The 27,860-nt window shown below is 34.3% G+C and overlaps 2 protein-coding genes across 3 annotated transcripts; both read left to right on the top strand.

Annotated features, from left to right (window-relative positions):
* The first annotated feature begins 809 nt into the window (after positions 1-809).
* On the top strand, positions 810-10,776 carry LOC109811128 (putative amino-acid acetyltransferase NAGS1, chloroplastic). Of its 2 annotated transcripts, XM_083066370.1 has the most exons (11): positions 810-1,218; positions 5,240-5,695; positions 6,045-6,132; positions 6,271-6,479; positions 6,592-6,743; positions 7,332-7,752; positions 8,112-8,209; positions 8,872-8,983; positions 9,085-9,244; positions 9,820-9,892; positions 10,417-10,776. In XM_083066370.1, exons 1-11 carry the CDS (start codon positions 862-864, stop codon positions 10,571-10,573), a joined length of 2,283 nt encoding a protein of 760 aa, XP_082922496.1. In that variant the 5' UTR covers positions 810-861; the 3' UTR covers positions 10,574-10,776. The 2 variants fall into 2 exon arrangements, with proteins under 2 accessions (XP_082922496.1, XP_020230365.1); XM_020374776.3 differs by lacking the exon at positions 5,240-5,695 and having other exon boundaries at positions 811-1,218.
* Positions 10,777-17,771: 6,995 nt separating this feature from the next.
* On the top strand, positions 17,772-27,535 carry LOC109811123 (telomere repeat-binding factor 2). Its single transcript, XM_020374766.3, has 8 exons — positions 17,772-18,141; positions 18,401-18,477; positions 23,999-24,276; positions 24,448-24,656; positions 25,171-25,255; positions 25,916-25,999; positions 26,401-26,747; positions 27,214-27,535. Coding segments are annotated over exons 3-8 (876 nt in total). The 5' UTR covers positions 17,772-18,141; positions 18,401-18,477; positions 23,999-24,126; the 3' UTR covers positions 27,215-27,535.
* Positions 27,536-27,860: the final 325 nt, after the last annotated feature.

Below are 27,860 nucleotides of genomic sequence, written 5' to 3'. Positions count from 1 at the left end.
ATAGTAAGGGAAATTTTAATATATTTTATTAATATTAAAATTAAATGCTAAATAATTTATTTCTATTTTTTAAAATTTTGAGTAATGATTGGCTTGGTTTTTAAAATTTTAAAAATTATATTAAAATAAATGCGCTAAATTTATAAGTTTGTTTACTAATTTTTATCATTTTTTTAAAATTTAGAAGTAAATTAGTTAAATTTCTTAAAAGTGTATTTTTATAATTTAAAATGAAGAAAAATAAAAATTGTTTTAACTTTTCAGTTTTGTAAAGATTTGTTTTTAATTTAAAATAAAAATACTTTTTTTAATTTATTTTTAAAATTCTACATATTTCATTTGTTAAAAAAAACTTAAAATAAGATAAAATAATATTACCTAATTCAATATCTGAAAGTAATGGTTATTATAGAAATGAGTAAGAACGAGAACAAGTGAACAACTCAGGTAACTAACAGTGCTTGACCTCGTTGTAAAGGTTAATAATTGATAGTATATTATTATTATTAATAAAATTTTTAAATCATACTTCTTTTTTTTATTTTTTATTACCAGTATCTCCCATCAAACAACAAAATTAGTATCCTTTCAAAAGTATCACACACTAAATAAATGATTATTTTCTCTCAATTTAAATTTTTTTTTATATGTAAGAATCAGAATTAAAAATTATTTAGTTACCATAAAGTTTAATAAAATAAAACAAATATCCATTATTGATAAATATCTATTATTGTATGGGTCCACATCGTACGCCATCGTCTCGCCGCGTAATTGACCTTTTGTGGTTTTTATTTACTCTCTAAATATTTCCTTTCACTACCAAAATGGAAAATCTCTCTCTCCTTCTCACTGACTCACATGGCTACTAGTGCTTCAAAGCCAGCGATGTGTATGTGTATCCGAAGCCAGGGACAAACTTGGCTTTCTCATGGCCCCACTCCTCACCACTTCATCCATGCTCTTTCAAGACTCTCCATAGCCACGCTCCGTCCTTGTCGCAATTCCAGATTCAGCTCAGAGAACGCCAAAACGTCCGCGTTTTCGGTGAGAGCTCGCGGCGGCGATGGCGACTTCGCCGTCACGGAAGAAGAGCAACAGTTCGTGAATGTTCTGAAGGAATCTCAACCTTACTTTTCGGTGCATAGAGGAAGCGTATTCGTTCTCCTCATTTCTGCAGAAATTGTTGCTAGTCCTTACTTGGATCCCATTCTCAAGGTACCGCTTCTCTCTCTAACAAACTTTTAGGTCTATTTTTCGGATTCAATTCCTATTGTTTATGTTGCTTGCTATATATCTAATTAGAATTTAAAATGTTTGCGTTAAACAATTGCATCAATCACCAAGGTTTTAATCGAAAAATTGGAACGAAAGCGCATAAGAAACTATTTTCGCGTTCAAGTTTTTTTTTTCCGATAGTTTAGTCCTTGAAACTATTACAGATTCCTATTTACGTAATTAAATGAGAGCACTATTGAATTTCAACGAGTCTAATCAGTTAAATTTGGCGTGAATTTGTTGGTTGCATATATTTAAGTGAACACGCGGAAGTGATGATAGATTAAAAAGTAGTTTAATATATGAAAGAAGGTAGCCTTGGCTTTATTACCGGAGGGGCACGATAACTTTTTGAGAGAGGTGGGAGCCACGTGTCACTCTTGGCTTCACATGTTCAAGACGTGTCTTTGCCAGGACTTGACATAGACTATTGTAGTAAATAAAAAATTGAGCAAGGTAAATAGAATGAATAAAAAGGTAAATGAATACCCAAAGGTTGGATATGAACGTCACAAAATCTAAACCATAAAATTACATGATCGCCAGTGACCTTGTTCTCTTTCTTTCTCTCTATTATCATTGTCAGAAATGACGTATCACTGACATGCATTGTAGAATAAAATTATTAAAAAAAAAACATAAAGTAACCAAACTAATAGAAAATTTCGAATACAAAATTTATTTTTTATTTGTTAATTTTTAAACTAAAGATTTATGTTTAATATTTAAAAGATATTTTATTAATCGAATCAAAATTAATTTATTTCTTCAACCTATAATTATAAAGATTTCTTATCTGATGAAGATATTACTTTAAAAACTTATATAATAATTTAATTTTTTTTTCCACCATTCACCATTGCTTGAAACACAAAAAGTCCATTTAGTGTTTCCAAAATCAATTATTGTTAATATTAATAAAATGTTTGACCAGGATAAATTGCCCTTGTTTAACATTTTTAGGATCAATTATTATTAATGTAAAAAAAAAAACGTTTTACCCATAGAAATCACATGAACATAAATTATTTGTCAGTTTTGAACGTAAATTAATTCTCAGATTGGAATACCGTGGATTATGTTCATACGCGAAAAAATATCATACAATGAAATTTTCCTATATTCCTTATCTTCCTTCTCTCCCATCAAAGTATGCATATGCAGAATTTAATTAGAATGATTGATCAACGTCGAATTTATATAAGTAGGACAGGATAACATAAATGAGTAGAAAGGATTTTTCACCGCCTCTGATGCACAGCAAAACATATTTTCAGCATATAACTACATACATTATCACCGATACTGATCTTCACATTATATTTTACTATTTTCCGATCTTTAATTTTTTACATAAAATTTCCTGTAACAATTATTTTAAAACAAATTCAATAACAATACTAATATTTTGGTTTTATTATTTATTTGGTTTCTATATGACTATATCTAACCCGAGTTTTTTTTTTCCTAGTTTCTATATGTAAAAGTTTTATGTTTTCGTGTCTATAATAACTATTTTTTTTTTAATATTTTAGTCTCTCATGTCTCTATTTTGTGATAGTTTTACGTTGTTAGAAAAAGTAAAGAGAAATCAAATGCCACTGATATAATTTTTATTAACTATTATATCGTTTATTAAATATAAATTTTTAAAAATAATTGTTACATTGAAACTTCTGTACTCTTAAATTATATATACAAAATATTATATTAATTTAAGATGATTTGATATATTTATTATATAAATCAAAATAGAAGTAAATATAAAATTTAAAATATATTAAAATATAAATAATTTGATTATCTTCAAATTATTGTTTATATAATTTTAATAAAATTTACTATGATATGAAATTATAATTTAATAATTAGTATCCACACTTCAATGAGTGTGATAGTTAGCCCCAAGATTTAACGCGACTGTATACACAAGGTAGGATTCGAACTCTTGATCTTACTTAAGTGTGGATCAATCCCTACTGATGAATTACACGCTTGGAATTCATTAATATTTTTATTTAACATAAAATTATTAAATTGTATAATAGTTGATATACGTGTGATTTGATTCATGTTATATGAACTAAATCGTGAAACTTTTAGGTATTAGAAAAAAAACGGAAGGTTGACGGATACATTGATCAAATGATTAATTAAATTTAATATTTGCTTATCAAATTAATATTTGACTGTAACTTTGTAAGTAGTATATATTAAATAATTCTTTTTATATTTTTAATGTAATAGATATTTCTGAAAGTTTTTTTCCTTTTATAATTTTTTAATCAAACTTTCCTCTTATATCTTTAACTATTAACTTTAGATATTAATAAAATCATTCTTAAGTATTTATACTCTATATCTTATATCTTTCTTCTTTTATACTTTATATTTACTTGAAGGAAATATACTAAGGCATTTTTTAAAACAAAAGTATTATCTCATGGCTCTTTTACATAATATAGAACTAAAGGAAGACAATTTAAATGGGATGCAGGGAACATGATTGTCGGATTTGGATCCCTACAGTTGGGAAAATAACTGCACGGGATGCAGTTCCATTTTTCACCATAGATTCTCCTTCAATATTTAATTAATTAAAAATTTCAACTAATGGCTAAAATTCGTGCAGTTCAAAAATGAACTGCAGGATAATTTGATCCATCATTGTCATATTATGTATTCTTTTTTAGAAAAGTAAAAGTTTTGTTAACAAGAGTTTTAATTTAAGAGTATTAATTTAAAAATTAAAATGAAATTATTTTGCTCCTTAATATGTGTTTTTGGAAGTTGGAACATTTATTAAAAAAATTCAGAAAAAAAAAATCAAAATGAGAATAGGTAGAGTTTATTAGATGTTTTACATATTCACTAATATCAATAAGATCTTCTATAGTATTTAAGTGATTGTTTGATTTGTCATTTGTAAGGTTCTAAATTTTCGTTCTCACATTCCAAAACTGCAAAAGAAAAAGTAACAACATTGATAAATTGAAAAAAAAACATTGTGAATTACATTGAACTTAACTTTTTTTTTTTTAAAAAAAAAACACACCTTAAATAATTGAATTTTCTAAATGTTAGTCACGCATAGAAAAAAAAAAAGTGCTGACAGGGCAAAATTTATTTCCATAATCTACACTTTTCAAAAGTTAATATGTCACTATCAATTAAGAATATATTTTGTAAAAACATATACTTGTGATTTTATTCTTACGTGTTCATATTTATATTTATACTAGTATTTTAGTTCCTGCATCCAATCATGTTTATTATATATCATTAAAATTATAATAAATTATATATAATAAATATTATGTTTGAATATATAAATTATATTTTAAATTTATAATAAATAAGTTTTTTTGATAAATAAATAATTTGTAGTGAAATAAATTTTTTTATTTATTAATAACTTATTCTAAAATATTAATATTTAATTTATAAATAATTATGATAAATAAAAAGTTGAAAGAATTCCTACAAATTATATTATTGAAAAAAAAATTTGAAAAATGCTTTTGTATAAAAAAAATTTATCTTTAAAATATAAGAATTAATAAATATGATAAATAAAAATTGAATTAAATAATAAATTTTAAAAAATTATTAACACATTTATGAAAAGAATTCTTAAAAATATTTTCGATAAAAGTTCGTGTTGAATATAATAATTAATTTAAAAATATAATATTAAAAAAAAAAGAGTAAATATATAATCTATCCATCGACCAAATGCCACTACCATCGGTTCAAATTCAAAGTCGTAAAACATAGAATAAAAAAACTAAAGATATATTATATACATACAATAATTTATATAATATTATTTTTATATTTAATTTTCTTTTTCACGTTATTTATCATAATTCAAAATTTTTCTCTCTTTTACAAATTTGTATACAGTTTCCTGTAATATCAACAAAATTTTTCCCTATATGGGGCATGATTCATGATGTAGGCAAATAATCTGTTAGCGTGGCGGCTAAAGTTTTTGTGTGTCTCCGCCACCGCCACCGCCACCTACCCCGCACTGTGTGATTCTTCCATGGCACTTACCTCGTGCTTATCCCTTCCAAACACTCCCACCTTCTCTGCTTTCACCCAACTATACTCTTCCTCTCACCATTTCCTTTTCCACCCACAATTTAAGTCTCTCTGGGGCCCAGAAGCGCGGCCCGTGGCGGCCCATTTGTGTAACCGAAAGAAGGGAAGGTCGAGGAAGCTTAGTTCGTTGAGCGAAGGAGTGAGTGGGAGTGTAAATGAAGATAGCTACCATGGGTCCATGGAGGACAAACAATTCGTGCGTTCGTTCCGCGAGGCCTGGCCTTACTTATGGGCCTATCGTGGCAGCACTTTTGTTCTCATTATTTCCGGTGAAATTGTCTCTAGTTCTTTCTTGGATCCCGTTCTCAAGGCATGTCCTTCAAATCTTAACTTCGCCAGTTTAGAAAACCATAATTTTTTTACTATTACCATTATCGTTGCTACATTAAATAGCTATGGGCTATGCATGAAGTATGTGTTTGGTTAAGTGTTTGCAAAATTGATTTTGAAGTGATTTGATTTATAGTTAGATGTTTTTATTTTAAAAGCAAGTTAGTAGTAAAACTTGATATCATTTTTTTTATTCAAAGCAAAAGCTATTTAAAGTTGCTTCAACTCAAAATCAATTATGGAGCCAGAATCAATTCCTTAACATGGAAACAAACATGATTATGGATGATCCAACACGAACTAAAACATTTTCCTATTTCTGCATGCAGGATATAGCTTTCCTTCATCACCTAGGAATCCGCTTTGTTATTGTTCCGGGTACACATGTGCAAATAGACAAGCTTTTGAAAGAGAGAGGTTGGCCCAAATAATTTGCTGCTTAATTTTCTTCCACCAGTGAAAATGAGTGTCAATTTATTTTTTACCTTGCAAAAAAGGAAAATTGTTTGCTAGAGGACCGTGCCACAGTGATTGACCTTGTTATTGTGTTTGTAGGGTGCAAGCCTAAGTATGTTGGTAGATATAGGATAACTGATGATGAATCTCTAGAAGCTGCAATGGAAGCAGCCGGAGGAATAAGATTGATGATAGAAGCAAAACTTTCTCCTGGACCTTCCATATGCAATATTCGTCGACATGGTGACAATAGTCGTTGGCATGACGTTGGTGTCAGTGTTGCCAGTGGTAACTTTCTTGCAGCCAAGGTTTGAGTTTTGTGATTTTATTCATTGCTCTACAGTAACAATGGTCTTGTGAAATTGTCCCTTTCTGTTTTTATCACTGTTAGAGCATCTTGTAATTTTTATGTTTTGGCAGAGAAGAGGGGTGGTCAATGGAATTGATTTTGGGTCAACTGGGGAAGTTAAAAAAGTAGACGTATCTCGCATGCGTGAGAGACTTGATGGTGGTTGTGTAGTTATTTTAACCAACTTGGGCTACTCCAGCTCTGGAGAAGTATTAAATTGCAAGTATGCTTTGTAGCTTTTTTCTGATGATTGCTCTCTACAACTTTAGTATAACTGATTGAATGCTCACATACATGCTGTTGTCTTAATATTGTTGTAGTTTCTAATTGTTCAATCTTATATTAGGTATCAGAGTTCCACCTGAAAATATGTAATATTTCTAGGTCAATTTTAAGAATTAGACTTGTGAATATATTGTAAAACAGCCTCATGATAGAAGTAAAAGCACAATAGACAAAAGTAATTTGGTTGCTTAGTGAAAGAATAAGAAGAGTTTCGTAGAAAGTTTTATCATGTGAAATGTGGAGGAGCAAATACTGAGAAATTAATATTACAGATTTTCAGAGAGCATGTGAATCAGAATTTCACCAGTGGTACCAACGGGTTCTTCCCTTCCCCCCTCCCCCCTCCCCTATTTTATGTTACTCTGTATCTAATATTTCAATAGAAAAAAAAATATTAAAATAGATAAGAAATGGACTGCATAAACCATGTGTATATTACATGCTTCCCTTGCTCGCATAGAGTTGCATGATTTGAATAATGAATATGGTTCCATTTCTCCCGATATTGATGATTTTTTTTCTCCAGTACCTATGAAGTTGCAACAGCTTGTGCCTTGGCTATAGGAGCAGACAAACTTATATGCGTTATAGATGGTCCAATACTTGATGAGAGTGGACGCCTAATTCGTTTCTTGCCTCTTCAAGAAGCAGACATGTTAATTCGTAAACGGGCTGAGCAAAGTGAAGCAGCTGCTAACTATGTGAAAGCTGTTGATGAAGAAGGTTTCAACTCTCTTGAGAATGGAAGTTTTAATGGGACAGTCAAATCTCCACCTATTGGACGTTTTACAGAATGGCATAATGCAACCTTCAATAATGGCATTGGTTTCGATAATGGAAATGGCTTAGGGTCTGGTGAGCAGGGTTTTGCTATTGGAGGTCAAGAGCGGCTCAGTCGAATGAATGGCTACCTTTCAGAATTGGCTGCTGCAGCTTTCGTTTGCAGAGTGAGTCCATGATTCACCTTTATCTTTCATGACAAGTACACTAGTTGTGCTTATTTTAAGTCTATATTGGTATATGAGCAATTGTGAGAACAAAAGATGTTTCAAATCATGACCAGACCAGGAGTATACATATGTTACACATTTGTTTCCACTGCTATAATGTATAGGGAAAAAGATCTTAGAGCTTTGTCTCTCTTCAAATATGCTACTATACATTGGTTTGTCTAGAGTGACATGCAGAATTCTTTGAGAAGCTGCTGGTTGAAAACTTGAAATAGTGAATATGCTTGAAAATTTCAGTTGATGCATGTTTCTTAAGAATTTGCTAATAATACTAACTGATAACTTCCATTTGTCAGGGTGGTGTTCAAAGAGTTCACTTGTTGGATGGAACTATTAGTGGAGTTTTGTTGTTGGAATTGTTTAAAAGAGATGGGATGGGAACAATGGTGGCTAGGTAAGCAACATTTGTAGACATCCTCTGGATTAAGTTTTTATGATTGTGAATTATTTTGTGCAAGGTTGGTAACTGTTAGTATTTGGCAAGAGAAATAGGAGGTTAGGTCTGTGTTATGACACTGTCCAACTATTTTAACCATTGTTTAGCTGGCATTCCAGTGGATTTCCTGCTGGTGTCACTGTACAAGGTCACATATGTGATATGTGAGATACTGAGATTCAGATTTATTTGTATATGTGTAGCTGATGATTAGATGGCTGCTTGTTGAGATTTTGATTGCACAAGGCTTGAAATATGTGGTTGGATCTGAACTCCATCTCTGAGCATTCTCCTTTTTCCCCTTTTATGGAACCCTTGGTTACAAAATGATTGAAGGGTTGGTTGAAATAACTGTCTTTGATAGTGTTAAAGAGCACTCACATGTTGTAAATAAGTGCAACTTGTCATATTTCTAAGTAGACATATTGTACCACTAAAAAAATCAATTAACACCAAATTCTATATTATTCATGGTTTTCCTACTCACCTAGCAATATACTATCTGCAACATATGGTTATGGTATTATATTCAATAAAATTTTATTTCCCTTCCTTTCCTTAGGAAGTCTTATCTCTTGAAAACTATTTCATTTTTTTATCTTCCAATGAAATTTTTGCAGTGACCTTTACGAAGGTACTCGGACAGCAGAGGTGAAAGATATTTCTGGAATAAAACAACTTATTCAGCCTTTGGAGGCATCTGGAATATTGGTTAAGCGGACTGATGAAGAGGTTTGCTTAGCTATATCTTTTCATGTGTTATAGATACTGTGGCTTACATGACCGTGGTAATTATCAAGATATCTCATATTTTAACCATTCTCTGTTTATAGCTGTTACAAACATTGGATTCATTTGTCGTTGTGGAAAGAGAAGGTCAAATAATTGCTTGTGCTGCCCTTTTCCCCCACTTGGAGGAGAAACGCGGAGAAGTTGCTTGCATTGCAGTATCTCCTGATTGTCGTGGCCAAGGGCAGGGTGACAAATTGCTTGGTATGCTATTGCTTCTGTGGTTGCTGATTCTTGTGCTTAATTGGTAGTGACTAATAATTTATGTAATGTATTGGAATGTCATGGATATTTTTTCGTTGTTTATGCTGATTAGTGCGATATTAAAACCACATGAAACCTTGAGTCAGTAGAAATATAAAGTCCGTATTGTGTATGCCTAAATTATGATCAGGACTTTAATCATTATTACTTTATATTAACAGTGATGTTAAAACTACTTGAAACCTTATTAGTAGAAATATAAAGTCCGTATTGTGTATGCCTAAATTATGATCAAGACTTTAATCATTACTATTTTATATTTACAGTTTGGCCTAAAAACACCAAAATAAATGTACTATAACTACATCTAACAAACTCTTAAAATGAAAAACGTTAATTTAAAGTGTTAGAAAGTTTAAACCTGTTTGTTTCAAGATGATGTAGTGTAGGCTTCAGCTTTTGATGTTATTGAGCAGCTGTATGATTTTGATCATAGGATGCTATTGCTCTGTAATATTTATTTTTTCCACATGTTTTCATAATATTTATTTAAATATATGATAAAATATATGCAGATTATTTGGAGAAGAAAGCATCATCTCTTGGATTGAATATGCTTTTCCTGCTTACAACACGTACAGCAGATTGGTAAGTAACTTCCCTAATGCATGTCATGTAAGCCTTGACCACAGTGAATGTTATTGTTACACTTCTAGTGGCTTTGTACCGCGTACTCACTTATTCTTGGACATAGCTTATGGTTTGTTACCCCATTTTGGTAATTTGATGTTTAGCATGCATTTTTTTTGCATGTTTCTTCAATTTCTGAAAACCTCTTTTCGTTGACAAAAAATGTACATCCATGTGCAGTGGAATTACCAAGTTGATACGTTAATATACATGGAATTCCTGAAATAATTAGTTGTGAATTGTGATGAATACAAATTATGGCCTACTTTTAGGACAAAAAATAGATAGATACAATACCATGGGTAATGTTTGTGCTATTCTTCAGTCAAAATTAAAGGTTTATTTTGATAATACACGGTGATATTTAATGAAATTCTTTATTATACATATTACTGAATACCTATGTGCAAGTTTTATATTACCTTTAGTGTTCGATTATTTTATGGCTGCATTTCTAAAGATAAGGCTTCCAAAATTGGCAGGTTTGTGAGACGTGGGTTTTCAGAATGTTCAATTGATTATATTCCTGAAAAGAAAAGGAGAATGATCAATCTTTCCCGCAATTCTAAGTATTATATGAAGAAGCTCCTACCAAATAAAAGTGGAATTACTGTTGATGTAAAATCTGCTTCAAGTTAGCAAAATTTTATGTTGTTTTATATTAGGCACTTCTATAGATAGTAATCTCGAAAAAGTATGGTATCTGCTATTAGTATCTCTGGCAGAGTATGAATACGAAATTTGTATCTTGTGTTCTACTTTTCAACATTATCAAACCGTTATTGAGTTGTAATTATAACAGGAGAGCAATTTTTTATTTAAAAAAAATCGTAAGTGTCGAATTTTTTGAGCTAAATTTTTTTTTTTTTTTGGGAAAATAGATTACAACTTTCATCACATATATGAGACAGATTCTTAATTGAGCTTCAGTTTGCCATAAAAAGTTAAAAATGACATTTCTCTTTCCAACATGATCGTACCATATTACTAAGTATTATAAGAGTATTTCCATTCGGAGTGTTGAAGTTTGGGCTTCCGATTAAGCAACAAAGCTTTTTAAGATCCAATGATTGAAGCATGTTCTTATTAACTACAAAGTAGATATAAGATGTTAATGACATAACAAAGGCAGAAAATAGAAATAAAATAGATTTACATAGTTAAAAAAAAAGTGAATCTTAAGGAAATGTAAAGAAGTGAGGTTGTTTGTGAGACCTGTTAAGTGAAGATTTTAGAATTGTTGAGTTTTGAGAAATGAGTTGTTTAAATTATAAAAGCATATATAAATGATGAGTAATGTGAAACCATTTAAGAGCTCCTAAAAAATAAGATTGTAAGGATGAAGATGACTTAAGAAGGTCCAAAATCAAATATAATATAGTAGTAATATTTTGACCCTTAATGTAAGAAAAATGAATTTTAAAGAGTAAAATACAATTATAAACCTTAATTAAATATTTATTTAGAATTAGATCCACGGATATTACATCTAAGTTTAAAAACTTACACCAAATATTATACTTTTAATAACTTTTGTATGATATAGATTTAATCGATCTAATCGTCAAATTATGTGGTAATATATTTAAGATCATATTTACCAATTTTTACACAATTTGAACTTTTCTAGATATATCATAAAAAATGGATATTTATACTATTTATTTTAAATATCATATTATACATTAGAAAAAAATAATGTGATGAACTGCTACAAAATTTTGAAATATGTGAAATTTAATATATATGATATTGAATATAATATCATATAATTCAATGGTTGAATCATTTAAATTTATATTATATAAAAGTTGTTAAATATATAATTTTGGTATACTTACGACCTAGTGGCAATGAATCTCACTCATTTAGTTTTAATCTTTATTTTTATAAATAGTTATAACTATACTATTTGTTCTTACCGGAGATCAGTCGTAGGGGATGATCTGCTGGGTAAGATCGGTGAGCCTCTTTCACTGGTACACTTGTTGCTCCGAGATGGGGGTAGTACCTGTAAAAGAGACTCCGATGCTAAAGTTAGGGTTTGTATGAGTATGAGTCTCGTATAAGTAATGCACGTACCTTGGTATGAATTAAGGTTTCTTTGGGCCTTGGGCCTGAGATCAGTTATGATCTGATTAGATAGCGGATCTTGTCTAGACTGGGATCTCCCAGCACATGTCCAAGGTCATCCTGCGCTGTGATACCGAGCTCGAGCTCGGTAAGATACACTAGCCCCCCGAGTTCCGAAGATCGTAGGTCGAGGAGTTAAGACCGAGCTCGACAAGGGGTCGTGACTTTTCGCGTACGCCTATTTGTCATGACGCCATGTGTCATAACCGTCACCTCGTTCCTATAACGCGTGGGCGGCGCGGTGACAAGATTGTATTTTTATTTGTTTGATGACGTGGCCTCTTTGGGCCAATGTGGTGTTCCGATGTCCATGTTTCATGGTCGGGCTGAGGAGCTCGGCAATAATGAGCTTACTGCTTGGTTAGGCTGGTAAACCTTTGATCGAGTCAGCAGATTGGTGAGGGACAAGTCGGCAACTCGGCTGGCCAGTACACTTGCCCCCCAAGCACCGAGTGATGTAAGAGCAAAGGGACTTCTGAGGAGTTCCCAAATTTGTTGTTTGAAGGTTCAAATTCGACCTTGTTAAGTAGATGTGATCTCAAGGTTCGGACTCGACCTTGGCATATCAAGGTTCGAACTCGACCTTGGTTAAGAAAATGTGATCTCAAGGTTCGGACTCGACCTTGGCATATCAAGGTTCGAACTCGACCTTGGTTAAGAAAATGTGATCTCAAGGTTCGAACTCGACCTTCCTTGGCCAAAAACCATTTTCTTTAATGGGAAAAAAGGCTGAGGAGGAAAAAGAGTACATCACCTGAATTTACAAGTTAAGAGAAATAAAATTTGAGGTGGGTGGAATTCCAAGTTCCAAATTTTCCTTTGGAGGGGTCTGTTCTTGCTTCTCCCCGTAATCGCCAAACAAGGTCGCCAACTTTAAATGTTCGTGGCCTGACCTTGGTCTTGCTTTTCTTGTGATTTGTCGCGAATTACCTTGCAAAACTCGGTATGCCCCTCCATCTGGATGTACCCAACAGCACGAGCTCGGAGCTCGTCCATGTCGGGAGGAGGTCGTCGACAAAGGCTGTCGACGAAAGGTCCTAGCTTCAACGCCATGAGCATGGAGTGCAGTGCAACCTCGAGGTTTAAGTTGCGGATTTTGACGGAGACGCCAGCGAAGCGCTCCATGAATGTCCTTAATGGTTCATCGTCGTCCTGTCTGAGGCTGGCCAAGGCAGCGGATGTGATGTGATGAGGTCGGCTCGTTGCGTATTGCACCGTGAATCGCCTCACCAGAGTGTCGAAGCTATCGACTGATCCCATTGGCAATTGGGTATACCAGGCGAGTGCCGATCCCTTGAGCGAGGTTGGAAAAACCCTACACAGAATAGCATCTTCATTAGTGTATAGGTTTACCTGTGTGACGTATAAGTCAATGTGTTCATCTGGATCCATCATGTCATCGTAGCGGTCGATGTGGAAGGACTTCTAGCCGAAAGGCAGAGGTGTCTCCATGATGTCGTCCATAAAGGGATGGCGGCGAATGCTCGTTCGATTTCTAGGAGCTTGAGCCGGAGCGTTGCTGACTTCATGGGCTGACCTGTTCGTTGGCGCGTGAGACCGATGTGTGGCAGGTCGGGGAGTCGGTGCCCTAGGCGCGGTTGGGGGTTGAGAGACCGAGTCCCCTCCTCTTCGTGTTGACTACTCGGTTGAGGGGGCTGATCAGAAAGGCGCCGAGGAAGCTGGGCGTGGATACGCTCGTTCTCGATGCGCAGTGCCGCTAGGTCAGCCTCATTCACGGTACGCAGCGCCGCTAGGTCAACTTCGTGCTTGGCACGGATGTTTTGCAGATCGGCGGTGTAACGACTCGGCTGGTCACTACACACAACACAGTACACCTGAAAACCGGACAGAAAGGAGCAAGTGTATACATATAGTGTCTATAATATACATATATACACGGTCCAAGTCTGACTAGATTCAAAATGTACAAAAAATTTCATCCAAAGCTACTACCCCAAGTAGCTGAAACAACAAAACATCAACAAGAGTCAGCTCCGCCTGCCAGCTGCAGACTCACCACTAGTCACCACCTATCCCTGCTCTGCTCCCATACATAGTATAATCATCGCAGTCCAAACCACATGAAAACAACAAAGGGTAAGCTAGTGAAAAGAATCAACATATAAACATATACATGAAATATGAACAACTACAACTTATCAGCACAACTTCAATATACACCTCATCAACTATACAGCGTAAACAACAATAAGCATATAATGCGTCGTCACGCATATCATCTCGGAGATCTCCTACAACAAATCAGCCTTGCGGCCTACAACAACTCAGCCTTTCGGCCTACAACAACTCAGCCTTTCGGCCTACAACAACTCAGCCTTTCGGCCTACAACAGTTTATATCAGCATTCAACACAGCACATCTTACAGCATGTAGCAACAACAGTTTACAGCACGACACAACTCATCAATATACATTTGATACGGATCAACTCAGCAATAAATATCTAGTACAACTCAACATCACAAATCTACATCCTCAACTATAATCAACACAGTACATCATTTTACGGCACATCTAAACGCCTTACAGCAATATACTTCCAACACAGCTCATCATCATCAAACAACATTTTCTACTAATCATCACATCATATTCATCACTTCGGCTTATACTCAACATAAAACAACTTCTAACAGCATTTAGTGGAATCTCATCTCCGCGCCCGGCACACTCGTGGTTGCGCCCAGTGCGGTACAACCAGAGAGCACCAGGGACTAGCGCGCCCAGCGCGAGCATGCCCGCGCCCGACGGGACCCAGCTAGAGAGCCCAAGGCTCACACGCGCCTGACACAATACCAATTGTGCCTAGCGCCTGTCAGGCAGAGACTCCATGGTGTCTCTCGCACCCAGCGTGCCTAAACCCGCGCCCAGCGTGGGGAAGCCAGAGACCTCCCTTGGTCTCTCGCCCAGCGCAATTCGAATTGCGCCCAACGCCCTCGAGGCAGAGACTCCTAAGGAGTCTCACGCCCAGCGCGATAAGGGCCGCGCTCAGCGCAAAATCAAAAAGCCCAAAACAGGTTACAACTAGTACCGCGCCCAACGCGGTCCAAGTCACGCCCAGCGCGGATTAGCCAGAGACCCACATTCCCAAGCGTGCCTGGCGCACTCATCATTGCGCCCGGCGGGCTTGCCTGAATGGAGTCCCCTGGTAGCCACGCGCCCGGTGCGAAGAACTGCGCTCAGCGCGAAGCTCAGCAGCAACACCAGCAAGTACGAAAATTTCACCCAACCCTGCAAAACAACCAGAAATCCAGCATGCAAACGGTTCAAAGTGCCACATTTTCATCCAAGAGTCCAAAAACACCACCTTTTTACACATGCAACTATAAAACAAGAAAAACCCCAAATTTCTCTCAAAACCCCAACAACCCCAAAACTCCATTTTAGCAATCTCAACCAAGAATCTTTCAACAACAACCAGCTAATGAGTTTCTGAGACTCATTCTCAACCAAACATGACAACCAAACTAGCTTCCCTTACCTCGGTTCAAGAATGCCGAGCTCCGGGAAGAAGAAACGGAGGAGGAAGACGAAGGAGAGCTTGAACGAACACGGAAGAAGAAGAGAGAATCTCCGAACACCAGCTAGCAACCCAAGCTCACTCAGCACTACCACCTTGAGACAACAAGAAAAGGGAAAAAATGTAAGGAGAGCGAATGAGGCAGCCAAAGGAAAAGAGAGAGTGAAGGTAAAAGGAAGTTGCGGAAGGAATGGGGTCTCACAGGCGGTGTGTTGTTGCCTCATCTGCTCGACTTGTTTGATCAGCCTTCTCAATGCTGCTTCGTTATCCATGCTTGTCGTGCGATCTGCGTCGTCTGTTGCGCGTCTACTATGGCTTCGGGTGAATACCATAAGTTTGGCCGATAAGAGCTGTCTTGATCGGCCCCACGGTGGGCGCCAAATGTTCTTACCGGAGATCAGTCGTAGGGGATGATCTGCTGGGTAAGATCGGTGAGCCTTCTTCACTGGTACGCTTGTTGCTCCGAGATGGGAGTGGTACTTGCAAAAGAGACACCGATGCTAAAGTTAGGGTTTGTATGAGTATGAGTCTCGTATAAGTAATGCACGTACCTTGGTGTGAATTAGGGTTTCGTTGGGCCTTGGGCCTAAGATCAGTTATGATCTGATTAGATAGCAGATCTCGTCTAGACCGAGATCTCCCAGTGCATGTCCGAGATCATCCTACGCTCGGTAAGACGGTACAGATAGTACACTATTGATTTGTCCTCTAAAATATACTTCTACTCTCAAGAGTAGACCCACATAAGTGATTGTTCTTTTTATTTGAATGGTATAGGATGAGAATAGGCCATGTTAGATCAGATCTGACAAAAGACATCGAATATACAGACTTAATCTATTTTATAAAATTAAAGTTTAAGTCTAACTTACCATTTCTCATAAATTTGTTTATTTTAGTTATTTTAAAAGTCTCGTATAATTTATTATTTTATTAAAAAATATTTTTGCATTAACAATGTTAAATAGATCAATAAATTTAATTTTAAATAAATTAGTAATTTATTTTTAAATACATGTATGAGTTTTTTTTTAATTTGCATTATAAAAAATAGATTAAAAACATGATTTACTCCATTATTATTAAAATTTAGAGTTTAAAGTAAAAATAAAAATATTAACTTAAAATGGTCAATTCATGCATACTCATGTGTACTGTAATAAAAGAAAATAGTTTTTATCCAAAATAAAAACCTTCTAAATACTTTTTATATCCCATTTGAAGTATTCTAAATAATCAAGTATAAAACTAGAGAAAAAGGGAGTAAATGAATATGTAACTAAGGTTGTATTTTTTATTTCTTAGATGTAGTTAAGGTTTCTATTTTTAAATTTTAAATTTTGTATAGACAAAGAATATAAACATTTAAGTATAGAAAAATATTAATAATTTGATTTTTATATTACAAATTTTTTTAATTATATTCTTAATAAAAAGGTTGATTTGTATTGCTGATAATTTAATTTATATTACAATCTAACAAACTTTTTTTTTATAAATTTAAGCCTAACTTTATAAATAAATAATTTTTTTAAAAACTGAAACTTAATTTTTTTATTAAATAGATGATAATAGCATGGCAACGGGGCGGGGCGGGGGCGGGTTTTACGTTCCCCGCCCCCGCCCCCGCAAATTTAAACCGCCCCCGCCCCCGCCCCCGATACCCGCTGGGGGTAAAATCTAGGTCCCCATCCCCGCCCCCGGCGGGGTTCGGGTTTCCCCGCCCCGTCCCCGCCCCCGCTCCTATTTTTTTCTTTTTTTTTTCTTCTATTTTTCTTTTAAATAAATATGAATAATTTTAAAAAAATAAAAGAAAAGAAAAATAATATAAATTTTTACATATAAATATTTTTAATTTTGGTTTATATATATATAAAAATAATTTTTTAATTATATTATTAAGCGGGGCGGGGGCGGGGGCGGGTATGGGGGCGGGGGCGGGGTGGGTATTAACATCCCCGACCCCGCCCCCGCCCCCGATTTTATCAATCGGGGAAAACCCGAACCCGAACCCGAACCCGATAAACACGGGTTTTCCCCGTCCAAATCGGGGCGGGTTCGGGCGGGTACCCACGGGGACGGGTTAGATTGCCATGCCTAGATGATATCAAATCAGATTTTAAATCAATCGAGTTATCATGCTTATTGGCATCTCTAATCGAGTGAATTCAGATGGAGTCCGAAAAAAAAAGGGGGGCGGAATGAATCGCAAATGATGTAAACAAAATGAGAGGGTCATTTAGCAATTTCAGAAAAATATTGAATTGCAAGTGTTTTTTCTTTTTCTTTTTCTTTTTTCTTTTTCTGGAAAAACACCAAAAACTCAAATAACCAGAAGACATTATTCTCGTTATTCTCCGGTTCCTCGCAGGTATCATTTCCATTTATCTGCGTGTAAATACTCCAACTTGTCCTAATTCGAACCTTCGCCTCGCGAATCTGCGATGCGTTACACTTTTGTCCACCGATTCTTCTTTAATTTCCATCCCTTTTTCTCCCAATTCAACTAATTTTGTGCTATATATATTCCCAGGTTAGTGTGCACGTATATAGTTTATGCATCAGCGATTATTTTCTGTGATACTTTTATTAACTCGAATTTGGTTAATCGTGCCATGTACGAGTTGAGTAATTACTTTTCGTCGTCATTGTGTTTGTTTAATTAATTTAGAATTTATGTGTGCTTAATGAATTTGAAACCGAATCAATAGCAGCACTTTGTTTTTGATTTGAGGCGATGCTTGGAGTGTGTTTGGATGGAGAGATTTAACGGAGTAATTCATTTTTCGTAGACGCTTGCTCCGCTCTTTTGGGACTCTCGCTCTATCTCAGTTCAGAACACGCTCTCTTTTTCGGTGGTTCATACCAGGTTCGTCTATCGTCAATGTGATCTAGGGTTTCTTTTTGGTGTCATTAATTTGTGTTCCATTTTTATTTTGTTAAGTTTGGTTTCATTTTTTACTTTGTTAATTTGTGTTTAGTTTTTGATTTAGTATTTTGATGTCATTGACTTTTGTTTTTGATCTAGGGTTTTTTTTTTTTTATATTTATTTATTTCGTGTTTGATTTCATTGTTTGATTACATTGATTTCATAGTCATCTGATGTGTGTCAGTATGTTATCTCGATGTCAAATATGTTTCAAGTCATTGGATATGTGAAATCTGTTTTAGGAGAACAAATTATTATTTATTTTTAAAAGAAACCCAAGTGTCAAATCAATTGTGCCAACAGCCAACAACTTCAGATAGAACAAATTACAACTTCATCACATATATCTGACAAATTAGTAATTGAATTTCAGATGATCAATAAAAAAAAAAACACTGATATTCACTCATAAATATGATTGCCGACCATAATGGTCTTACCTTGAATAGGATTGTTTATGGAGGAAATGTGATATAGATGAAAAAAACATAATACTCTTTATGGTTTGTATCTTATATTGACATTATCTTTATCATTTTTTTCTTTCTGTTTTTATCTTTTTCTTCCCCTAAGATTGTATATATCTCTAGTGTGAGAAAACATATTTTTTTTTTGTATTTCTGCAATCAAGTTCAAACAAACACTAATGGCATGTTTGGGACAGTATTACAAACACGTCAATATTTTCACTTTCAATCAAAATTACAACGTGAAAGCTATAAAAGGAAGTGCTGGCTTGGACTACATTATTGAAGCCAAAATTCATGTTTAAGTAGAATCACTACGGTTGATCTTGTGGTAGGGAGTTGGATAAATGTATGAGTATTTAAGTATGATCGTAGTTACTGTTGTTAAAAATGATATCTTTCTCGGTATTATATGATCAGATCATATTACTAAATAGTATAAGAGCATTTCCATTTGGAGTGTTGGAGTTTATCCTTCCAATTAAGCAAAAAAGCTTATTAAGATCCAGTGATTGAAGCATGTTCTTATTAAGTATTCCTTCCAGTTCTGAATACAAGAAAAAAAAATTGATTCACGCTAACTAAGAAGTTAGTTTACATCATTTAATTTTGCTAATCTCATTCAAAAAATAATTCATTTTCTTAAATTATTCTTCCTTGAAACTTTATATCAAGAATAAGAAGGAACATTAGAAATACAATCTCAATTAAATGAATGGGTATTTTGGGGATATTAGCATTGAATATGGTAAAATTAGTTGAGATTTGTTTATATTTGAGACTAGCACATTTTTTTTGCTTTTTAATTTTTATATCGAACCAGAAGGAATATCCATCAAGCACAAGTTCATTGACACTTTTGTGTGGGCCCAAAGGTACAAAATGGAAATAAAAAAGATTTACATGATAATAAAAAAAAAGAAGTGAATATTTGTGACACCTATTTAGTAAAGATTCTAGAGTTGTTTAGTTGGAGAGAGGAGTTGCTTAAATTATAAAAGTAGAAAAAAAGTTTGTTAGCACAAGTGTAGTTCAATACTTGTATTCCTTAACTAAGGATCGGGGTTCGATCCTCGACTTTAGCATGCAATCCCGATTGAAGGTATCACTTTATTCCTATAGGAGCTGACAAGGTGAGAGAAAGTTGAACCTTCTTATTAAACAGAATGAAAATATTATAAAAGTAGATATAACTCGAACTTGGTAAATTGTGCCCTGTATGATTGAAGAGTAATTAATATTCATTGTCACTGTGTTTAATTAATGTAAAATTTATGTGTGCATAATGAATTTGAAACCGAAACAGTAGCAGCACTTTGGTTTTTGATTTGAGGCTTGCGAAACCTTAGAGTATATTTGGATGGGGAGATTTAATGGAGTAATTCATTTTTCATAGACACTTTCTGTGACTCTCGCAATGTTACTTTGGGACTTTCACTCTACCTTAGTTCAACACACGTTCTTTCTCTCTCTCTCTCGGTGGTTCATACCAGGTCCACCTCTGGTCAATTTGATGTAGGGTTTTGTTTTTCATTTCATTAATTTGTGTTTCATTTTTTACTTTGTTAATTTGTGTTTTTTTTATTTAGTTGTTTGATTTGATTGATTTTGTTTTTGATCTAGGGTTTTGTTTTTTATTTTGTGTTTGATTTCCTTCCTTTCATTTTTGATTTTTTGGTGACCTGATGTGTGGGTCTGTTATCTCGAATTGGAATCTGTTTCAAGTCATTGGATATTTGAAGCATGGTAGTTAATATAGCATGAATCTCGATAGGATTCATGCGATTTGATACGATACAAAGGAGAACAATGCGAATCATGCTGCGTATCATCTTTGTTCTTGAATCTCTCATTGAATCATGCATGAATCGTGATCTGTATCTGAATTGCACGATTCTGGTTCGAAATGGCTAGCTTCTGTGAGGCTAGTGGGAGTTGCAACACTCTGTTGCTCCTCCAAAGGCCGGCCTATTCTGGTTTGAGATGGGTAGCTTCTACGAGGCCGGTAGGAGTTGCGGCACTCTGCTGCTCCTCCAAGGGCCATCTTGCCTGCCTGTTGCAGCTGGAACTATGCTTCTCACAGTCAAAATCACGGAAAATGACATAACTACAATACAAACACATATTGATGATGGGAGAGGAAAAAATGTCAGAGTTGTGAAGAATCTGTTAATGTGTGTGATACTGTATATGGGATATGAGAGTCTGTGAGGAGAGGCTGAGGTTGATCTTAGTGTGTCTGGGTAGTGCTGTGTCTTGTGGTGATGATAATGTATTGCTGGTTCCTCCAAGAATGTGAGAGGTTGCGGAGAAAGGGTAGAGAGGTTTTGAGTGTTGTGTCTGATGATAGAGTGAGCTTGAGTGGAAGGTCTGTTGTGTGCCACTGAGATATAGGACCAATCTTATAGCAGCTATGATTTCACGCTGGTTCTGACCCTGAGCAGTTACTACAGAACAAATAACATATCTTACCATCAGTGCTTCATTTACATTGACATTTTGCTCCTGATGACATGGACCTTGCATTTTTTTTTTTTTTGAGGATTCAAATTAACTGACTTTGGTGTTTTGTTGTTGAAACATAATTTTCCTTTCCCTTTTGGTAGATAACCATTGCCTATGGCCCCAGAACTGTCTTTTCTATGATGAGTCAGGTAGAGGAAATGATAGACCTAGTTAATTTCATTTTTGAACCATATGCCTGGTGTTTATGGAGGTGATAGACCAAAGGAAAGACTGAATCTTGCACAAATGTTGTTCTTGTTCATGTTGATTCTAAGCAGAGGACCGGTTGAACTTTTATGATGTCTATTGTCTACTCCTCTTCTTTGTTATCTCTTTGAAAACAACTGTTTTATCTGGTTCATTACTTAGCCTTCCGTAAATGAAGAATATGTATGGTGTCATATTCTTCTCAACCAGTCAAGATTCAAAATTAGATACAACCTTTATTTATTTCCCAGTAAGTTGGTACAGTCATTCTGCATTAAGAAGAAACCAATGTATCCAAAATCCAGAACCAATTGAATTAAAACTATGATATCCTCTATTCATAAACAACTATGGCATTTTTTTTATTCTGCGTCTGCAGGTTAAATGAAAACATATATATATGGTTGATTTTTCGTATAGCCAAAGACTACCTTATTATAAAGGGTGGCATGGAAGGGGAAGAAAAGAAATAAGTTAAATCAGAAAAGAACTATGGCATTTCTGTCAGCTGAGAATACAGGTACAGTTCCTGCATGAGAAATTAGGTGCTAAATCTTCAAAGTTTAGAAGGAAATGATGCCTTTGTGGCATATCGAATCTTTAGATGACGCAAAAAGATTTACTAAATGATGCTAATAATAAGGTTAGTATATTCCTAAAACAAAGGGTCCTTCTAGTATAGAATGAATTATAATTTAATATCCTAAACAGTTATATATATAAATGGACGTGAAATGCCAGAAAGAGGTCTTAAGGAAAATGTTAATCATTGTTTCTAGACAAAGCAATTGATTTCAACAAAATCTGATGGAGAATTTCTAGACTAGCCATTATATCAACTGGATAAGTTTAAGCAAAAAATATCTGCACAAGAACGTTCCCCTCTTCACTCTTAAAATGAAGCTAAAACTGATAAGCACCAAGAATTAGCTGTTTTTGCATACTAACCTGGAATGAGTAGATAATCCAAAACAAGCACATATCACCACTTTTCCAACCTACTTATGTAATCTCCAAGAAAATGTGCGTGTGGTTGTTAGAGCAGTGGCATGTTTAATTATTTATGGCCTTTCTGCCTGAATGTTTATATCCTTTATCACACTAGTTTTATTTTTTAGCTTCACAGTGGTGTGGAATCTGGATTGAGAAGAAATGGATTCTAGAATAGTTCATTTGGACCTGGGATTTACATGCAACTGGAACTTTGTGATCTTGTTTTTGTTAACTGTCCGATCAAAATTGAATATTCCCTATTGTTATTTTCTGTTCAAAATGAGCCCACTTTGTATTGTGGATAGGTGTATTGAACGTCTTGTGGTGATAATGGTGTTTTGGAGCTGGTTTCAATATATTCTGAATACTCATTTGTAATGTAATCTTAGAATTTTTTGCAAATTTATAGAAGAAAAAATAGTTTTAAAAAAATTATTGCAAGTATTCCTTCTAACAGCATAACTAATTTATCTGCAAAGCTTTGTTATTATTAAAGTATAATTAAATTTGAAAATTTATGTGGTGACACTTATAAATTCTATTTATTAAATATTTAAAATTTGACTAATGCTTATTTTCTGTAAAGTTTAATATTTTAAATTAATTTTGAAATAAATATTTAAAAACGTTTTTTTTTTTTTGCATGCAGTGAAAATTGAATTACTCTATTCAAATAAAGAATTAAAATAAAAGAAACTTGAATTGTTTTAACCTATTAAGGTATTTGGAAAATGAAGGGAATTTAAGTCGAAGCTGTTTAAATTTCATGTACTTATATTTCCTTGAAATGTTAAAATTTTTTATCCAAACACCAGGTTATAGATAATTGTGTACTGTTGTTAATTATGAGTTATAGTTATTCTCTGACTCAATTTACATGTAGAATTAGATGTAACTAAATTAGGTGGTATTTGGTTTTGTGACTCTTTCTGTGTGTGTATGTTCAGTGCCAAGGCCTGATCTAATTGTGTTGGTATTGCTACAGTACTGTGCATTATTTGTCTAGATGCTTCTGACAATGTTGTAACTTATACTTTTACACATTTTGCCAGATAAATAACATGAAATAGTGGTTGCTGGTCTTTCTGGAGTTGTTCTCTTTTCAAACGTTCAATGTTTAGGAGATGAGGTTGAAATTAATTGGGAATAGAGGTTAATGTTTCATGTTTGATGATCAAGATTTTGGGTTGAGCTTTAAAAAAAAATAAAAATTGAAGGATGAAAATGCCTTTAAACTTGTTTTGTTAATTTTATTTATCTTTTTATTTTTTAATTCTCATGCTTGTAGGTCAGCAGAAGTCAGATTTTTCTTGTTTGTGGGTGGACATGCAGAAGAAGGCTGCACTCAACTTCCGTGCTTTCCACTATAACTAAAGCAAAGATTGTACCGTCCTAAAAGCTTGTGGACTTATTTTAATGGGTGCTCCTAAGCAGAAATGGACTGCAGAAGAAGAAGCAGCATTGAAAGCTGGAGTAGTCAAGCATGGGGCTGGAAAATGGCGCACCATACTTACAGACCCAGAGTTCAGTTCCATTTTGCGCATGCGTTCAAATGTAGATCTCAAGGTAAGTCTTTTTATGGGCCTAACATGTTACTACTACTGCACATGTCAAATGACCATCCAGTTATTACATCATAAGAAATACATGTAGAGTTCTTTGCTTTTGCTTTGAGAAATTTCCAATTTTAAGGGACACTGAGGTGTATCTGTATATGTGCTTTAAACTGTTAAACAGGACAAATGGAGGAACATAAATGTGACAGCAATATGGGGATCTAGGCAGAAGGCAAAGCTTGCTCTTAAAAAGAACCTACCATCCCCCAAAATTGACAATAACCACATGGCATTGAGAAATGTAGTTCAACGTGACAAAGAAGTTGCAGATCTCAAGCCTCTGGGAGTTTCTGGTGGAACATCTCCTAATTCAAAGGAAAAAATATCAAGGTTACAGAACATCCAGTTAAATATATCTTCCATTTACATGAGAAAATAAATGATCTACTCTATTCAGTTGGTTTAATCTTGTATAATTGTATATTATGCTTCCCTTGCAAGTAATTAGTTCTAGGATTGCATAAAGCAATTAACTAGAATACCAATTTTGGAATGGATAGATAATTAAACTTGGTATCTAGGAATTAATGTTATTTTTCATGTTCTATGGGGAATCCATTATTATGATTCTTCATTTTTCATTGAATTTTATTTATTTAATTTCATGATAACTTTGCAGTTTGCACCAAGCATGGCAAAGATACACTGAAAATATGATTCAGTTAACTATGTAGATGTTCCAATTGCATTTACAAATAATTGATAAATAGTTATCTTCTGTTGCTACTTCTTATGGAGACATCCTGTTAAGTTTGCGGTAATTTTGCTGAAATGTTGAAATTGTTGTTAATTGTGACAATATGTTTTACAATGACAGCACCTGTATGTTTTTTAATTATCATAGGTTGGATAATCTTATATTAGAGTCCATTATCAAATTGAAGGAGTCAAAGGGTTCTGACAGGGCAGCTATTGCTGCATATATAGAGGTATTTGTACCTCAATTCCTTCACTTATGGTCATAGAATTTTAACATCTCAAGAAACAACTTATGATCAAAGTGTTGGTGCATGTAAACATCAACGCAACAAAGAATATTTAATTTCTTCAATTGATTTGTTTTCATTTATTCCTCTGCTATGAAATAATCTCTTTCCATATATACAGTTTGTTTTGTTTGATGTCTTACCTACAATGGATATGTGTATACCAGCCTGTTTTTTTTTCTTATTAAGTTACCATAAAAAAATGCTCTTAAACTGTTTGAAATATTTCTCTCATTGGCCCATCGATTATATATTGTTTATTAATTTCCCGCAATTTCAACTAGCTATGACATGTAACTCCGGAATTCTCTTCTGCTGGGTACAAAAATGTTCTGGCCTTTCTTCAGTTAAATGTTTCTTTTTTCCAAGCTTAAACAGGTGCTCTACATGCCAAGCAATGAGCTACTATCTTTGGTCGTCCCATGGTTCACAAAAGCTTAGCATAATTCAACCAATCATATGCTATGTATTGCTTGTCTTTTTAAATATCCTGATAAGCTTACAGCATTATTGAATATAGTAAATACTAGCAACTTAATTTTTCTTTATGTACTTGTCAGCGCCATTGCATCTAAGTAATTTTGAAAATTTTCACCTCATTAGGATCAATACTGTTCTACACCAACTCTCAGAAAGTTATTGTCAACAAAACTGAAGCATATGGTGGCAAGTGGAAAATTAATGAAGGTAATTTTACTGTTTGTTAATGAGTCACATTGTGCTTGACTTCTTGGAACTTAGTTTCCCAAGAAGGCAGCATCTTTACGTGCAAAGCTTTGTAATGAAGAATAGCCAGTCTGGATAATTTTTATTCCAAGTATGACAAATAATTTACTAACATGCTTAATATTGTTTAGTGAAGTTTATTAACAAAAGTGATTTGTGACGAGAAAGTAATTATGTAGGGTACAGATGTAATAAGAAATATGTTCGCTTGTGACAATTGAACTATGCATATCTGGGCATGTTATTTGGCAGGAGTGAAAATCTATTTAAAATTTTGAATTGATAAAATTTTCCCATCTAATAAACCAATATTTATTTGGTCAATCGATTCTGAGTGTGGCATATCTAACGAGTAATGACAGGTAAAGCATAAGTACAGGATTGCAACAAATTTATCAATATCTGAGAAAAGATGCTCTTCCTTGTTACTCTTGGAAGGGAGGCCCAAAGATTCTCCAAAAGCAGAGAAGACTGATGTCAACATCCTTTCAAAATCTGAAATTGATGCAGAGTTATCAAAAATAAAGGGTGTGACACCTCAGGAGGCAGCAGCAGCAGCTGCAAAAGCTGTTGCAGAGGCAGAAGCTGCCATTGCCGAGGCTGAGGCAGCAGCTAGGGAGGCAGATGCCGCAGAAGCCGAGGCTGAGGCTGCAAGAGTGTTCGCAAAAGCAGCAATAAAGGCACTAAAATGCAAGACACTTCATATTTGGTAAGCTTCCATACCAAGAAAAATCAATTAATGCCTATAACCGATGTCTATAGATTCATTTCCCTTTTTGAATGCTTTCGGCAAGTGGTAACTTTTTACAATGTCTTTGCCCAATTTTTATCGAGCTAATCTATTAAACTTTTGACAATGTGTACTCTGCAGCTCTATTTCTTCATTTCCTATTGCCTGTCCAATCGTTCCAGAATAACGTGTGACGAGATCTTAGTTAAAATTTTTCGCTTTCATGACTTAGTTTCTATTTACTAGGGATCCCAACCTTCTTCGTTATAATATTTGCTATCCAAAACCCTGTCTCTTGTGAAAAGACCCTAGTTTTGTTAATTAATGCGGGTGAAATTTTTTTTCTAAGCTTTAATTAGTGCCACATTTTTCTTGTTCCTACAGAGTAGTATTGGTATCGGTCAGTTCTTTTAGCTAAACGTTTCATCTTTGCAAATTTGTGCAGATGGTGTCAGCTTCTGCATTGTTGACATGAGCAGTATATCAGCTTGAGATCGTAATTCTACTGCTAGACTTCCTGCCTGTATTCAATTATTGTACATATTTTAGGTTTGTAAATTTGGAGTATGCGGGATTGATCCATAAAACATTTTGTCAAGAGTCATTAAGAGCGTATTATTTATTATTTTTTACCTTATTTTTAAAGAAAGACAATGAGGCGAGAGTACAAAGTATTAGTGGAAGAGTGGAAGTAGTGATCGAATTTTATGATGGAACGTGTGATAGACATCCCTAATAGTAAATGGAAGAACACATTTTTTATTACAGTTCCAATGGCAATATTGAGTGTCACTTTCTCGTTGCCCGTATTTACGCGGGTCCTTGTTTTAAGTTTGTAGTTACATTGCACCGACTATGTTGTAAATATACTGACTTCTTTTAGATTTGTAAAATATTAAACTTAGACAAGTGGTTCAAATGTTTGGGGAAATGATATTTACACTTTAATTTGGAAGATATACAACATTCGAGTTGTGTAATAGATTCAGTTGAAGTCAAAATAATCTCAAGCGGAACGCAATTGGGCAACGCAAAAGGGTCCAATTCTAGGATACACTTTGATGCGCTGGTATAGGACTGAATGATGCACTT

This window comes from Cajanus cajan, chromosome 11, assembly GCF_000230855.2.
Source record: "Cajanus cajan strain Asha chromosome 11, NIPB_CcT2T_4, whole genome shotgun sequence".
In the NCBI taxonomy this organism is placed as follows: domain Eukaryota; kingdom Viridiplantae; phylum Streptophyta; class Magnoliopsida; order Fabales; family Fabaceae; genus Cajanus; species Cajanus cajan.
This window is presented reverse-complemented; position numbering and strand designations above follow the sequence as displayed.

Bases quoted from the DNA above. Each gene is read 5' to 3' on its own strand.
- LOC109811123 (XM_020374766.3), top strand. From the start codon at position 24,127: ATGGGTGCTCCTAAGCAGAAATGGACTGCAGAAGAAGAAGCAGCATTG. The intron at 24,657-25,170 runs GTTACAGAACAT...TAATTATCATAG, and splicing joins TCAAAGGAAAAAATATCAAG to GTTGGATAATCTTATATTAG. The intron at 25,256-25,915 runs GTATTTGTACCT...TCACCTCATTAG, and splicing joins CTATTGCTGCATATATAGAG to GATCAATACTGTTCTACACC.
- LOC109811128 (XM_083066370.1), top strand. From the start codon at position 862: ATGGCTACTAGTGCTTCAAAGCCAGCGATGTGTATGTGTATCCGAAGC. The intron at 6,744-7,331 runs GTATGCTTTGTA...TTTTTTCTCCAG, and splicing joins GGAGAAGTATTAAATTGCAA to TACCTATGAAGTTGCAACAG. The intron at 8,984-9,084 runs GTTTGCTTAGCT...CTCTGTTTATAG, and splicing joins TTAAGCGGACTGATGAAGAG to CTGTTACAAACATTGGATTC.